At 42.0% G+C, this 16,805-nt stretch overlaps 1 protein-coding gene across 1 annotated transcript; it reads left to right on the top strand.

Annotated features, from left to right (window-relative positions):
- Positions 1-4,176: 4,176 nt before the first annotated feature.
- Positions 4,177-16,665, top strand: LOC110509855 (general transcription factor IIIC, polypeptide 5). Its single transcript, XM_021591014.2, has 11 exons — positions 4,177-5,116; positions 5,395-5,593; positions 5,923-6,121; positions 6,401-6,596; positions 8,372-8,476; positions 8,976-9,090; positions 9,218-9,298; positions 9,399-9,484; positions 9,610-9,692; positions 12,066-12,208; positions 16,389-16,665. The coding sequence occupies exons 1-11, from the start codon at positions 4,895-4,897 to the stop codon at positions 16,538-16,540; spliced, it is 1,581 nt and encodes a 526-aa protein (XP_021446689.1). The 5' UTR covers positions 4,177-4,894; the 3' UTR covers positions 16,541-16,665.
- Positions 16,666-16,805: the final 140 nt, after the last annotated feature.

The following is a 16,805-nucleotide window of genomic DNA, read 5'->3' as shown; positions in this document are numbered from 1 at the left end:
ACATTCAACTTCATCTCTAGTTAGTCACACTGTTGGTCTTCAAGTGGGAAGAAGTGTATTCCCTCTGTGTTATGATATTGGATATACTGTATGACAACAGACAGACAGAGGATGGAGTACTCAGACAGCCTGTCCCCATACTGTACCACACCCATCCATTCTGACAGGTTTGCTTTGACATGCACATTGCACTTCTCATGAAGACACAACACCTTCCTCAAACACCAAATTCAGTTAGGCCATTTAAACTGTTACAGTCAAATCAGACCATTTCTTAGTAAAAATCTGTCATCAAATACTGTATACGTAGCTGGCCAAGTACAACTATGGGTTAAATCAGGTTGAGGTTTTAGACCTACCACTGTTTTCTAATTTCTAACAAAAATATATTCAATTCCCACTTTATGCTGCAGGGTAGCAGAATTCCATGAACTTCCAATAAATTCCCTGGTGTTCCGGAAATCCTGTTTGGAGGGTTCCAGATTTGAACCACCAAATTAACACTCACAGAGAAATTGGCAGGAAAGTCATTTCAGGGGGTGAAAAATACAACACCCATACATGGTCACAGCAGCAGTATGAGTTTGTTACAGAAATCAGTGTCTAGGTGCGGAATGAAACATACAGCCTGTCCACTGTCTGGTACAGTTGGTAAACAAATCTGTGGTGCCATGCAAATTAGTGTTTATATAACCCAGGCAACAGGTTCCGTTGTGCTCAGGAGAAACAGTTATGGTTGCATCCTGGTGTGAGGGTACAGAGCAAATCAAAATGCTGTACAGGCAGCCAATGGCAGAGAGAGGAGCAGGACGAGCGGGCCTAAACAAACAGGACATGGGTCCTGCATTGGAGGGGTGGAGCCCAGACTGTAGCCTGGGGGGAAACTGGGACAATTAGGGGACCAGGTCCACCCACACACACCTGAGCTGAACTTCCCTTTTCAACATTCGCATACAGGTGTGTGTGAGTGCTTTTTATCATTTAGTACAACACAACGCAGGGTTTTAATTAAAACAACACAATATAGTAACGTCTCAATAGCATATATTAATTATTGTATGCTTTTATGCTCTCTCTCTCCTCCCCCTCTTCATTTGCATCTCCTGTGCCGGCCTGGGGCACAGTGGCATCCTAATCCTTCAAAGCACTAAACTGTACGTTTCTCTGGAACTTCCATGTAAAACTGTCCACTCTAAGTAAAGCTAAAATTAACATCGTTAAACACTTCCAGCTCAACAACAAACTTAAGCTAAATCAAGACAAATTATTTTCCCCTCGTTTGATTTCTTTTTTTTTTAACTAAAAGATAATGAAACAAAAGGTGAAATCAACAAAGCAAACTACTTTCTTTTCAATTGTGCAGCACTAATTTGTCTAACGGCCCATGCCTACTGCCTTGCCAGCAAGCTTATGGAGGAATCAGATACCAGAAACCGACTTAACACTGACAAACACATTAACAGAAAACAAGAAAAAAACTCAAAATCTGTTCCACCCAGCCAAGAAAGACCCTGTAAAACACAAGAAAATCATGGCACACATCTGCACACACTCTTAACCTAACCACACACACACACACACACACACACACACAAACACACACACACACACACACACACACAGGTGGAGAGCCAGAAGATTAATTAAATTTGTCTTGCAAATGAGTATGCAAAATATCCCTGGTCTGTGCCCTGGTAAAGGGTTGGAAGGTGGAAAGGTGTGCGCGAAGAACGGATATCTTAAAAAATATGTACTATTTTATGTACTACTTTAATTAGCATACACTGAGTATTTACTCTGTTTCAAGCAATGGAAGCCATAACATCGATGTACAGTCATATAGTATTATATTTACAGTTAGCAATGCTTGACATAGAAAGTCCATGGAAAGTATGAATTGACAATATATATATATTTTTAAGTTACACATCCCTAGCTACATGAACTTCCCCACTCCAAATCAACTGAAGGACAAAGAACCCTATCATCCATGTTTATGACCTCAGAGCCAGGTACTGGATGATATGAGATAGAGAAGAGACAGAGAAGGAGAGGAGTGACCAGGCCAAGTCTAACACATGCAGATTACCAAAGAAGAGAAGATAAAAGGCAACCATTATTTAAATCCAGGGAGTGGATTATTTGTTTGTGTAAAGCATCAAATGAAGGTAAAGTCATGCTCTTCTCCAGAACCCAGCTGGGAAAGCTGAAGAGGTAAAACATTGAAGAGGCATGAAGTTTGATTTGATCTACTTTTGCTAATACAACATTCATATCATCCTTTTGCTAAATTTATTTGACTTGTACATGTTTATGTTTAGCCTTGACTCTCAATGCTATTGTACTAGTGTACTAAAGAATAAGCCAAACTGAGGCAGCTTTCTTCCATTTGCCTAGACACAGAACGTAGGTCTCTGATCATGAGAGTGGCGGACGGGTGATACCATTTGAATGACAGTTAGCAGGGGGAAGAGTGCAGTGGATCAGAATGACAATAATGGCAGCAGCCATCTTCGATGCAGCTCTGAGGCAGTTCATCATCCAAAAATGGCTTTGCCTTTCCAACCGCCACACAATCAGCTGCAAGGCATGGGCTTCTGACTGCACATGATGCATTGAGAGAGAGAAGATGAAAAAGGAGTGAGGACTGAGCAGGGTCAACAAGGAAAGAGTGAAAATTTAAAAGAGATAGAGAAAGAGGTGGAAAGAGAGAGGGTGAAATCTGGGGCTATGCAGCAGGCCTTGCTGGGCAATGGTGGGTGTGGGATAGTCTTATCATGGCTGCCCCACACTGTAACGGTCGGAAACATGCCAGCGGCTCGACAGGGAGGAATGCAGTCCCTCCACAGAGATAGCACCCAACACAGCCGTAATCTGGGAGACACAGGAGCACGGACCAATAGACAGAGGTGCTAGATCCCACTCCGTGTGACACCCCGGCTCCACCACACCACATGCCAAATTGTTTCTCCCAGCATGACCTCTTCTACCGTCTCATCTCACGCAAAGCACAGAACTTCATAATACGTCCTGACGCAGGAAGTACAAATGCCTTATCTGGCTCAACTCTAGAAAAGCATGGCACTAGGGTTCTTATTCAAACAGCCGTTACACACCAAAATCATCTCCATTTCAGGGGATGGAGTGAAATATAGTTATTTGTAATATACACTGTGACTGTGTTGGAATGAATCTGAAGTGGTAAAACTGAAACAGGACGTCAAAACAAAAGTTTCACGACTTGAATATCTATCAGAAGGCCACCAGCCATCATCAAGCCTACAAAAAAAACAAGAAGCCAATGGAAAACATATACTGTTTATCTTGAGTCACATCATATTAGCTTATATTGCCCTTAAGGCACAGAAGTCGGATTTTAAAAAAGTAAACAGAAATGTCTATCACTAAATAGAACATTGCTAAATTGTAGGCCTTTCCAACATATTTTAACACAACTTGCTTTGCTGATCTAATATTACTTCTCCTCTGTAGAATCAGATTCTCTCTTTCTGATGGAGGATGTGGGATTATACAGATTACACCACACTTGAGGGAGGAGGACATGAAACAAATGCACAAACCACTGTTTCAAAGTTTCTAACAGCAAGACCAGATCACTCCTTTTCTAAATAACAAGAAAACTCTGGGGGCAGGATCCCAAATTGGAGTTTAGCGTAAAGTAAACTTTTAAAATGGTGATACAACTGATATAGCATTTCAAGTTGGCAAGAGAAAATGTATCAATAGGGTGAGGAAAATTACAAGTGGCTTTATCAATCTGAGACAATATCCAAACATTTCAATTTTATGTGTAAGACCGAAGTATACATTAAAGGGAGATTTCAGGATTTTGACAGTGAGGCCCTTTATCTACTTCCCCAGAGTCAAATGAACTTGTGGATACCATTTTTACATCAGTGTTGCAAACGGAACCTTATTTGTCTTTTTACCAAAGTACAGTACTTGACACCGGAAGTGAGTACCAGATGGCCCACCTAAACACGAAAAAAAGTCACTTAATGGCAAAGTTGGGTTGGAGCTCGTAAGATATCGCCTTTCTCTGTCCGCGCCATCTTCTGTCCGAGGAATAGTGCAGTATGACTAACTCTTTAGCGCATATATATTAAAAGCATAATAACTGTTTATAAAGTGGTGGAAATGTCCGTTCGACTTGTAGCTAGTGTAACGCAATTAAGAACGTGCCATAAACTCACTCCACAGCCAACGTTAGCTTGAAATGTCCTGGATGGAGCCATCCAGTTGATAGCTTTCAGGTGGTTCAACCTGTTGGAATGTCAAGTAGAGGATCACTAGTTTAAGCCCAGTATGGGGAAGTTGGTAGGTGAAGGAAAGTTAGCAGCACGAGAGAGACCACAAGGACACACCTGATGCTTAAACCAAAACCTGACCTTAACTTAATTGTATAGCCTTTTTTCTTGCAGTACAGACTGACAATCGTTACACTAGTCTGTCTCTCTCCTGCCCCCTTCTGGCTTGAAATTGCTTAGACTTCAGATCTAATTTGAAAGTCTGTGCTATCAGGATACTTGGGCTGTTCCAAGGATCACGCATAATACTGACCGTAGTGAGAATTATTAGACCTGGCTGAATATAGCCTAAGAGGTTTATAGGGATAAACTAAATATTGGAGCTGACATCAAACATGCTTCTTCCATAGCCGATATTCGTCAAGTCTAATCATTCTCTCTGGTCGGAACGATAAACACGTCCGATTGTTTCCACCCGTAGGGATTTATTGGTCGAAATGTTTGAGCTTTTTACGAATCAGAAAACCACACTTCAATCTGTAAATTGTTTAGCTATTTAGTCAACTTAAAGGCATTCAAATAACGCAATCAACTCAAACTGTGACAGTTATTTATCCAAAGGTGAGATGGCAGCATCGGGGTTGGACGATTTGAATTTTACAATGAAAGAGATAACTGGCTCCGGCAGCACAAGTGATGAGACGTTCACTGCCAGTGTTGTGCCTGAGAGTTCGTCGACTCTTTCCCTATCAGAGGACAATAAACTCGTCTGTGTGGAATATCCAGGTATTATCTCCAATGTGGACAAGATGCTGGAAAGTATTGGGGGTATACAAGGGATGTCCAAGGTGAGCAAGCAATTCTAGCTAGCTACACACGCCGATCAGCGCATGCGCGACTTGTCACTAGCTTGCTACGTTACTCTGCTTGCAATGTTTATATAGCTAGCGACATATTTTAATGACACATTTTATAATTCACACCATATTAGTTTACTGTAGGTAACTGGTGTTAGCTATTTCAGACATACATACCTACTCACATGTTGTTGTTCCCATAATCACCACCACTATTTGTGTTGTTCATAATATTGATGATGAACTAAAAAGGAAGTGCTTCTCCACAGACCTATGCTGACCCCAGCAGACGGTTGGAACTTCGCTTTCGTCCCCAGGACCCGTTCTGTCACCCTGTCTGTGGAAACCGTTACCCCTCCACCAACCTGCTGCTGCGCATGAAAAGGAGGGTGCGTAAAGGCAACCCCAAGGAAGCCCAAATCAGCATGGACATCCTGGGTGTCATTGGGACAACATACAAATTCCAAGGTTCAACTTCTTAAACTTCAAACACTTGAGTGTCTGTGACCCCTTTATATCCCATTGCCTCCCTACTCTGCTCTGTGCTGTTATTACTCTTAATTGTGTATTTGTTGACATTAAGAACACCTGCTCTTTCCATGGCAGACTGACCAGGTGAATCCAGGCTAAAGCTATGATCCCTTATTGATGTCACTTGTTAAATCCACTTCAGTGAGTGTAGATGAAGAGGAGGAGATGGATTAAAGAAGGGTTCTTAATCCTTGATACTGCTGCTCAATATTAGGAAGGTGTTCTTAATGTTTTGTATACTCAGTGTATATTGTGAATTGTTGCAGGGATGGCAGACTTCCAGTATCTTGCGGTGCATTCAGCAAAGGACGGCTCACACACATCTCTCTACGATAAGATCATCTTGCGTAAACCAGAGAATAATGAGTTCTTTGAGCAGCCTGTGCCCCTCTTCCTTCCTCCACCCATCTTCTCTCGCCTGGACAGTGCTGTGGACTATAACTACCGACCTGAAATCCAACACAAGTAAGCAGGGGCATTGGAGCAGTGTTACACTACACAGTTTCACCCTCATCAGAGGAAGTGTGTTCAGCTCAGAAACAAATATGCCAATGGAAGTCAACATGTGTGTCAGAAATTATGCATAATAATTCCCAACAACAACAAAATGGTGTGTTCCACAACAGGAGCAAGACAGGAAGCCCCTTATTTAGTTATAAAGATGCAGGTGCTAATAGATTTGGCCATTGGCCAACCCGTAGGGGTTATTAGCTAAACCATTGTGGTCTTGTGTCTTCCGTGCAGAGAAGGCCATTGTCCCCCAACAGTCTCCAGGGATAATCTGATTGGTTTGAGTCGAGCCCGTCGGCCTCATAATGCCATCTTCCTCACTTTTAATGACCAGAACATCCCCACTGAGCCCCTGGAGGCTGCCAAGGTCAACTGGAAGAGAGTGTGTGTTCACCCCAGTGACATAAAGGCAGAGGAACAACTGAAGGAGGTTAGTATACTTTGCATTGGGCTACTGAGGTTTATTCACAAGCCATTGTGAAGACTGCATGAAGTCAAAAGCAGGGGGGCATGTTTTCATGTTTGAAACAATTTTTTATTATGTTAATCACATATGCATAGGAACATAGCTTTTTTTCAGTTTGAGCCTTTGTTTTTTTTATTCTACTGCTATTTCAAGACAGAAGTGTTTACTTAAGTGTTATTAGTCTGTAGGGTAGTTCGTATTTGGTCTCTCTGATTTAGATGCAATTACAATGGACACTCTCAGACCTTGATGACGATACCCAGTGTGCTAGTGGAGGGTGAACACAGTTGACCCAGTTTTTTGTTGTTGTTGCCCAACAGTTTACCCACCTTTTTGTTGAGAAATACAGTACCAGTCCAAAGTTTGGACACACCTACTGATTCAAGGGTTTTTCTTTATTTTTACTGTTTTCTACATTGTAGAATAATAATAATTTTTTATTTGTCAGTTAAGTCAGTTAAGAACACATTCTTATTTTCAATGATGGCCTAGGAACAGTGGGTTAACTGCCTGTTCAGGGGCAGAACAACAGATTTGTACCTTGTCAGCTCGGGGGTTTGAACTTGCAACCTTCCGGTTACTAGTCCAACGCTCTTAACAACTAGGCTACCCTGCCGCCCCTAATAACACACATGGAATCATGTAGTAACCAAAAAAGTGTTAAACAAATGTATTTTATGTTTAGATTCTCCAAAGTAGCCACCCGTTGCCTTGATGACAGCTTTGCATCTCTCAACCAGCTTCATGAGGTAGTCACCTGGAATGCATTTCAATTAACAGGTGTGCCTTATGTTCATTTGTGCAATTTCTTTCCTTAATGCGCTTGAGCCAATTAGTTGTGTTGTGACAAGGTAGGGGTGGTATACAGAAGATAGCCCTATTTGGTAAAAGACCATGTCCATATTATGGCAAGAACAGCTCAAATAAGCAAAGAGAAATAACAGTCCATCATCAAGAACATTGAGTTACTTCAAGTGCAGTCGCAAACACCATCAAGCACTATGATGAAACTGGCTCTCATGAGGACCGCCACAGGAAAGGAAGACCCAGAGTTACCTCTGCTGCAGAGGATACGTTCGTTAAAGTTACCAGCCTCTGAAATTTCAGCCCAAGTAAATGCTTCATAGAGTTCAAGTAACAGACACATCTCAATATTAACTGTTCAGAGGAGACTGCGTGAATCAGGCCTTTATGGTCTAATTGCTGCAAAGAAACCACTGCTAAAGGACACCAATAAGAAGAGACTTGCTTGGGCCAGGTAATAAGAACAATGGTCATTAGACCAGTGGAAATCTGTCCTTTGGTCTGATTTTTGGTTCAAACCATCGTGTCTTTGTGAGACGCAGAGTAGGTGAACGGATGATCTCCGCATGTGTAGTTTTGATGCTTCACTATTCTACAATGTAGAAAATACTAAAAATAAAGAAACCCTTGAATGAGTAGGTGTGTCAACTTTTGACTGGTACTGTACATTGAAAGTATAGGGAGCGTTACTTTTTTCACCACGACCGGTGATCAGAGTTTACCCGCTTATTTTCATTTTTACAACTACATCACTGGCATTACCTGTCCACCTATTTTTTTTAAAACTTTTTTTTTACAATTTTTTTTACACATCACCATGTATAAAGGATGTTCCTATGTGTACAATTTCCATAGAAAAATACCATCGGAAATGTTAAGTCTATTGCTTTGATATCCCATCTGTGTTAACTTTTCCCAAACCACACTGTGTGTAGATGTTTGAGAGCCGGCCCATCTGGTCCGGGTACGCGGTCAAGGCCAACCTGGACCTCCACCCTGATAAACTGAAGCTGCTGCTCCCTATCATGGCCTACTATATGGTGAGGAGACCTAGACCAGCCAATGGAAAAAGCAACAGGAAACACACCTCCACAAATAGCATATGTCTGCTATCTAACTGTCACCATGGATACTACAGCCCAAGCTCAAGGTCACATACCTGTATACCATTCATCAGGATGCCAATTGTTTGGCTGTCTGCATATTCTCTGACACCTAACTAATCTATATGGTGAGCAGACCCAGACCAGCAGGGGGTCAATAAAGGGAAATAGGGCATCTCTCTATTTACATGCCATGTCCTATTCAATTCACTTGACTTGAAATGAACCTCTTGAGAGAAGTAGAAGTGGATGGTGGCAAGAGAGAAAGAAGACGCAAACATGAACATCTATTTGGTCAATAGAATATTAAATAAAAGTGTAGTGGGAAAAACAGAACGAGTCCTCGCAATATAATCATTGAGTGAGTCAACAGAACAGCCCATTGTTCTTATTTGCCATACAAATTCCATTGAAATCTGATATGTGTATCCTCTAGGTGACAGGCCCCTGGAGGAGCCTCTGGGTGAGATTTGGCTACGACCCTTGCAAGACACCAGAGGCCAAGAAATACCAGGTGCTGGATTTCAGGATCCGCTGCAGTACCAAGCACGGTGAGGAGTGGGGGCAGGGTGGAGGTTTGGTTCAATCTAATCTGGAGGGACAATTTAATTCCACAGCCTTTGTTAATCATGCGTTGTTTTATGAGACTGTGTTTTCCCCCCCTGTGACTGTCTTCAGGATATACTATAAATGACATGCCAGTGAAGGCCAAGAGGAGCACTTTCAACTATACCCTGCCAATCACACTTAACAAAGCAGGTGGGTAACTGGGTATATGTCTGGTGTGTCTGTGCTTGCGTGTGTGTGTCCGTGTGTATTAGTGAGGATTGTCTCACTAATGTCCCTCTTTGCTGTTCAGTGCCCCAGGCTGCTAATGTGACAGATTTACCTCCTGAGGGCCCTGCTGGTGGACGTAGTGCAAATATAACCAGGTACCAGCTCAAGGTAAGAGACTATAGACTTCCCCACAACTTACTCACTCTATAAATATTATACTGTACTAACAAGAATGTCACAGTAATAAGACCTCAGAGACCGACCTCCTTTTACCCTGTCTCCTGTTTGTCCAGGATTCCTCATACATATTCCGAGATGGGACCCTGCCCCCCCACAGGCAGATGTTCTACCAGCTCTGTGATCTGGATGTGGAGAGGTAAAATCTAACATAGTATACGGGCGATTCCATTAGAGATTGGCCCAAATACATTTGTTTTCGATCTTCCTGAAATAGAATCAATAGAAAGGTCCTTTGGGGGAAGGATGTTTGGCATACCTTTTAAAAAATGATGTATAACATTTTAGCCTTACCAGGTCTTCTTTAAGACACTACAACAATGAGTCAGTAGATGCTACAAAGCCAGACGTAGTGTCATTTTAAACAGTACTGTGTGCTCTGAAATATGACTAGTGTTGAGATTAAGAATACCATTTCTGTACATTCGTTTATGGTTCTTTAAAAATATAAACCTACATTTCTTAAGTACCCTTTTTGATGTTCATTATTTGGCATATTGTTTTAAACAATATACTCTACAAGTACATAACATTTCCAGAGTTGGTGCTCTGCTACTTTTCAAGTTATGATACATTTTATGAGCAACACCAATATATTGAATGGGAAAATGGATTCAAAGGAACTCCTTCTGCTGGTGACTTACTAAATATGCAATCCTAAAGGAGGGCTGTGATTGGCCTTTCATTTCAATAATTAAACGGGTCAGAGCACACAGTAAGGTTTAACATGACACCAATAATGGCTTTTTAGCATCTATAGAGTCATTGTTGTAGTGTCTAAAATAAGGTGTGTGTGTAAGGCCAAAATGTGGAAAAATTGCCTAACTTTATTAATTATTCTAAGGTATGCCAAACATCCTTCCCCCAAGGGACCTTTCTTTGGATTTATTTAATAATACAGTCTAAACATAACTACAGTGCTTTCAGAAAGTAATCATACCCCTTGAATTATTCCACATTTTGTTGTTTTACAGCCTGAATTCAAAATGAATTAAATGTATTATTTTTCTCACCCATGTACACACAATACCCCATAATGACAGTCATACATTTTTTTTTTTTTTGAAAAATACAGAAATATCTCATTTACATAAGTATTCACAATTCTGGGTCTGTACTCTGTAGAAGCTTCTTTGGCATTGATTAATGCTGTGAGTCTTTCTGGGTAAGTCTCTAAGTGCTTTCCACACCTGGATTGTGCAACATTTCCTGATTTTATTGTTTTCAAAATTCTTCAAGCTCTGTCAAATTGGTTGTTGATTATTGCTAGATAAACATTTTCAGGTGTTGTCATAGATTTTCATGTAGATTTAAGTAAAAACTGTAACTCGGCCACACCATTCACATTCTTCTTGGGAAGCAACTCCAGTGTAGATTTGGCGTTGTGTTTTAGGTTATTGCCCTGTTGAAAGGTGATTTCATTTCCCACATGCCTCCTCCTTTTCACTCTGTCAATTAGGTTAGAATTGTAGAGTAACAACAATGTTGATCCATCTTCAGTTTTCTCGGAACACAGCCATTAAAACCTGTAAGTGTTTTAAAGTCACAATTGTCCACATGGTCAAATCCCTAAGCAGTTTCCTTCCCCTCTGGCAACTGAGTTAGGAACAATGCCTGTATCCTTGTAGTGACTGGGTGTTTTGATACACCATCAAAAGTGTAATTCATAACTTCACCATGCTCAAAAGGATATTCATTGTCTGCTTTTTTATTTTTTTTACCCATCTACCAATAGGTGCCCTTCCTCGAGAGGCTTTGGAAAACCTCCCTGATCTTTGTGGTTGAATCTGTTTGAAATTCACTGCTCGACTGAGGGACCTTACAATTATCTGTATGTTTTTTTATTTTTTTTATTTAACCTTTATTTAACTAGGCAAGTCAGTTAAGAACACATTTTTATTTACAATGACGGCCTACCCCGGCCAAACCCTAGCCCGAATGACGCTGGGCCAATTGTGTGTCCCCCTATGGGACTCCCAATCACGGCCAGTTGTGATACAGCCTGGAATCAAACCAGGGTATGTAGTGAAACCTCTAGCACTAAGATGCAGTGCCTTAGACCGCTGCGCCACTCGGGAGTGTGTGGGGTACAGAGATGAGGTAGTCATTAAAAAATCATGTTGAACACTATTACTGCACACAGTGAGTCCATGCTACTTATGTGACTTGTTAAACAAATGTTTACTCCTGAACTTATTTAGGCTTGCCATAACAAAGGGGTTGAATACTTATTGACTCAAGACATTTCAACTTTTCATTTGTAAACATTTTGAAAAACATAGTTCCACTTTGACATTATGGGTTTTGGTGTGTAGGCCAGTGACAAAAAACATCTTAAGCTTAATCAATTTTAAATTCCAGCTGTAACAACAAAATGTGGAAAAAGTCAAGGGGTGAGAATACTTTCTGAAGTCACTGTATATTTGGACCAATCTCCTTTGCAATTGCAGTGGCAAAGGTCTCTGCATGTTGTCTGTTTGTGTCAAATGTTATGACCCTGCTCCTGGCTCAGCATAAGGAACGTGATCAGTCGGAACGATGGCCAGGAGGAGGAGTGTGACGAGAGGGATGGCTGGTGTCTGTCCCACACCTCTGATGACCTCCGAGATATCATGTCCTCCATGATCAAGCAGGTTATCCGTGCCAAGAGGTCAGGTGAGACCTCTCTCTCTCTAACACTGGTGCAGCATTCACCTATGATCGACCTGGCAGAGTTTGACTTCATGGTGTTTAGGGGGTTTTGAGTGTGTGTGTTGAATTGCAGTTCTTTCATAAGAGTTGAAGGAGAACCCCCTGGTCAGGGATAGAACTGTTACTAAACACAACAAGTGATGACTACAGTCCTTCCCATAGGTCAAGCTGCTTTTTATTAATGTTCAGATGTTGTGCATGAAAAAATAGTTGCTATTCCTATACTTTTTACATATAATTTCCAACATTTGGTAGGCAATTTTGTTATTCAAAATGTCCAAAGAACCTCAGTTTGACTGGTTTTAAGGAAATGAAAGGCTGCGAAAATGATCTAACTTGTTTCTGGTAATATTGCAGTTCTTCTTGGATGCATATTTTATGTGGTTGGTTGGAATACTGTCAGCTTTTATATTGCTGAAAAAGATAGCATTTCTACACTCCTGTTCCCGAGACAAAATTAACATTTGGTTTATGAATTTACTGCAAGAAATGCATAATTCAGCAGGAGTTAATATTATATTATGCTTCATGTGAGAGGTTATAGGCCTACAGTTGATGTCTATTTCGCCCATCTGACCAGGGGGTTCGGCCACACCTTCAGCAACCCTACTTCCCCTATCCCTGATGTGAAGTGAACTAGTGTGGTCCAAGATTAACCATGCTGTAGGCCCAGTCACCATGAGAATACTTTACTCTAGCTCTGGACACAACAGTCTGTCTGTTTGAGGTTTTGGTTACTTCCCCACTGCCGGTGTGCAAGTGTGGGAACAATGAGTGCATCTATACTGAAGAAAAATATAAACGCAACGGGCAACTTCAAACAGTTTCAAATCAGTCAATTGAAATACATTCATTAGACCCTAATCGATGGATTTCACATAACTGGGAATACATAAACTCATCAAAATAAAAAAACATCCCTTTTTCAGGACCCTGTCCTTCAAAGATAATTCGTAAAAATCCAAATAACTTCACAGATCTTCATTGTAAAGGGTTTAAACACTGTTTCCCATGCTTGTTCGATGAAACAATTAATGAACATGCATCTGTGGAACGGTCATTAAGATACTAACAGTTTATAGACGGTAGGCAATTAAGGTCACAGTTATGAAAACTTAGGACACTAAAGAGACCTTTCTACTGACTCTGAAAAACACCAAAAGAAAGATGCCCAGGGTCCCTGCTCATCTGCATGAACGTGCCTTAGGCATGCTGCAAGGAGGCATGAGGACTGCAGATGTGGCCAGAGCAATAAATTGCAATGTCCGTCCTGTGAGATGCCTAAGACAGCGCTACAGGGAGACAGGACGGACAGCAGATCGACCTCGCAGCGGCAGACCACGTGTAACAACACCTGCACAGGATTGGTACATCCGAACATCACACCTGCAGGACAGGTACAGAATGGCAACAACAACTGCCTGAGTTACACCAGGAACACACAATCCCTCCATCAGTGCTCAGACTGTCCGCAAATAGGCTGAGAGAGGCTGGACTGGGGGCTTGTAGGCCTGTTGTAAGGCAGGTCCTCACCAGACATCACCGGCAACAACGTCACCTATGGTCACAACCACACCGTCGCTGGACCAGACAGGACTGGCAAAAAGTGCTCTTCACTGATGAGTCACGGTTTTGTCTCACCAGGGATCAAATTCACGTTTATCGTCGAAATAATGATTGTTACGAGGCCTGTACTCTGGAGCGGGATCAATTTGGAGGTGGAGGGTCCGTCATAGTCTGAGGCGGTGTGTCACAGCATCATCGGACTGAGCTTGTTGTCATTGCAGGCAATCTCAACGCTGTTCGTTACAGGGATGACATCCTCCTCCCTCATGTGGTACCCTTCCTGCAGGCTCATCCTGACATGACCCTCCAGCATGACAATGCCACCAGCCATACTGCTCGTTCTGTGCGTGATTTCCTGCAAGACATGAATGTCAGTGTTCTGCCATGGCCAGCGAAGAGCCCGGATCTCAATCCCATTGAGCACGGCCGGGACCTGTTGGATTGGAGGGTGAGGGCTAGGACCATTCCCCCCCAGAAATGTCCGGGAACTTGCAGGTGCCTTGGTGGAAGAGTGGGGTAACATCTCACAGCAAGAACTGGTAAATCTGGTGCAGTCCATGAGGAGGAGATGCACTGCAGTACTTAATGCAGCTGGTGGCCACACCAGATACTGACTGTTACTTTTGACCCCCCCCCCCCCTCCCCCCCTTTGTTCAGGGACACATTATTCCATTTGTATTAGTCACATGTCTGTGGAACTTGTTCAGTATGTCTCAGTTCCAGAAAGCTGATGTTCTGAAAGAGCTGCAAAACCTGGACCCCTACAAATCAGCCGGGCAAACGCTCCCGCAGGTATATTTCACTAGTCACCCCCAAAGCCAATTCCTCCTTCGGCCGCATTTCCTTCCAGTTCTCTGCTACCAATGACTGGAAAGAACTGCAGAAATCACTGATGCTGGAGACTCATATCTCCCTCACTAGCTTTAAGCACCAGCTGTCAGAGCAGCTCACTGCACCTGTACATAGCCTATCTGTAAATAGCCCATCCAACTACCCCATCCCCGTACTGTTATCTATTTGATTTATTTTTGCTCCTTTGCACCCCAGTATCTCTACTTGTACACTCATCTTCTGCACATCGATCACTCCAGTGTTTAATTACTGTATTATAATTATTTTGCCACTACGGCCTATTTATTGCCTTACCTCTGTTATCCTACCTCAGTTGCACACACTGTATATAGACTTTTTCTACTGTATTATTGACTTTGTTTGTTTCCTGTGTAACTCTGTTGTTTGTGTTGCTTTGCTTTATCTTGGCCAGGTCACAGTTGTAAATGAGAACTTGTTCTCAACTAGCCTACCTGGTTAAATAAAGGTGAAATAAAAAATTTGTTGAGTCTTCTGTTCATACAAATATTTACACATGTTAAGTTTGCTGAAAATAAACGCAGTTAACAGTGGGATGACGTTTCTATTTTTGCTGAATTTGTGTGCATCTGTTGGTCATAGATACCTTAGGGGCATGGATCAGACAACCAGTCTGTATCTGATGTGACCACCATTTGCCTCATGCAGCACGACACATCTCCTTTGCATAGAGTTGATCAGGCTGTTGATTGTGGCCTGTACCATGTTGTCCCACTCCTCTTTAATGGCTGTACGAAGTTGCTGGATATTGACGGGAACTGGAACACGCTGTCGTACACGTCTCAAACATGCTCAATGGGTAAAATGTCTGAGTATGCAGGTCATGGAAGAACTGGGACATTTTGCGCTTCCAGGAATTGTGTACAGTTCCTTGCGACATGGGTCTGTGCATTATCATGCTGAAGCACGCAGTGATGGCGGCGGATAAGTGGCACAATAATGGGCTTCAGGATCTTGTTATGGTTGCTGTGTATTCAAATTGCCATTGCTAAAATGCAGTTGTGTTCATTGTCCATAGCTTAGGCCGAGCCCATACCATTACTTCACCGCCACCATGGGGCACTCTGTTCACAATGTTGACATCAGCAAAATACTCGCCCACTTGACGCCATACACGTGGTCTGCTGTTGTGAGGCCAGTTGGACGTACTGCAAATTCTCTAAAATGACATTGTAGAGAAATTAATATTACAATTTCTGGCAACAGCTCTGGTGGACATTCCTGCAGTCAGCATGCCGATTTCACACACCCTCAACTTGAGACATCTGTGGCGTTATGTGATAAACGGCACATTTCCGAGTGGCCTTTTGTCCCCAGCACAAGGTGCACCTGTGTAATGATCGTGCTGTTTAATCAGCTTCTTGACATGCCACACCTGTCAGGTTGATGGATTAACTTGGCAATAGAGAAATGTTAACAGGGATTTAAACAAATTTGTGCACAGCATTTGAGAGTAATAACTTTTTGTACGAATGGAACATTTCTGGGATCTTTTATTTCAGCTCATGAAACATGGGTCCAACACTTTACATGTTGCTTTTTATATTTTTGTTCAGTATAGCATGTTAGATAACGTGTGCATAAATTAATTGTCCATTAAATAAGTGAGTTTGTGTGTATCTTTTGACTTGTTGCTGTAAGATTTGAATCAATTATGGGGACATTGAATGTTTTAGTCCATCATACAGTATATCTTTGCTTTCTGCAGCTCCATACTCTTCTGGGCCTGAGAGTTCTATTACCAGGCGAAAGACTCCAGAAAGTGGAGAGGATGATGAAGAGGATAATGAGGAAGATGAGTTTCATCCCTCAGAGGGGAGTGACAATGAGATGCAGACAGAGATGCTGGATTATATGTGAGGATGGACACGGTCTATCCCTGCCCTGAGAAATGGACTGGAATTGTACAAACTTGCTTCGTTCTCTATACAAACATACACAAAAAAGTATTTGCAAATTAGTGTGAATAAATGTGTTTAAGTTGAGGAGTGATCTTTCCTTATTGTCCACAATGGAAAAATGTATTCAGGAGAAGTGTATCAGTTATCAATAAGCTATCAGTTGGTGAGGTTCTGGCTGTACACATAACAATAACCAATGGGAAAAGTGACAAGAAACACTGCAT

Source organism: Oncorhynchus mykiss, chromosome Y (assembly GCF_013265735.2).
Source record: "Oncorhynchus mykiss isolate Arlee chromosome Y, USDA_OmykA_1.1, whole genome shotgun sequence".
In the NCBI taxonomy this organism is placed as follows: Eukaryota; Metazoa; Chordata; class Actinopteri; order Salmoniformes; family Salmonidae; genus Oncorhynchus; species Oncorhynchus mykiss.
Note: the sequence above shows the minus strand (reverse complement) of the source record. Positions and strands in the feature narration are given on the sequence as shown.

Bases quoted from the DNA above. Each gene is read 5' to 3' on its own strand.
- LOC110509855 (XM_021591014.2), top strand. From the start codon at position 4,895: ATGGCAGCATCGGGGTTGGACGATTTGAATTTTACAATGAAAGAGATA. The intron at 5,594-5,922 runs GTTCAACTTCTT...GAATTGTTGCAG, and splicing joins GACAACATACAAATTCCAAG to GGATGGCAGACTTCCAGTAT. The intron at 8,477-8,975 runs GTGAGGAGACCT...TGTATCCTCTAG, and splicing joins CTATCATGGCCTACTATATG to GTGACAGGCCCCTGGAGGAG.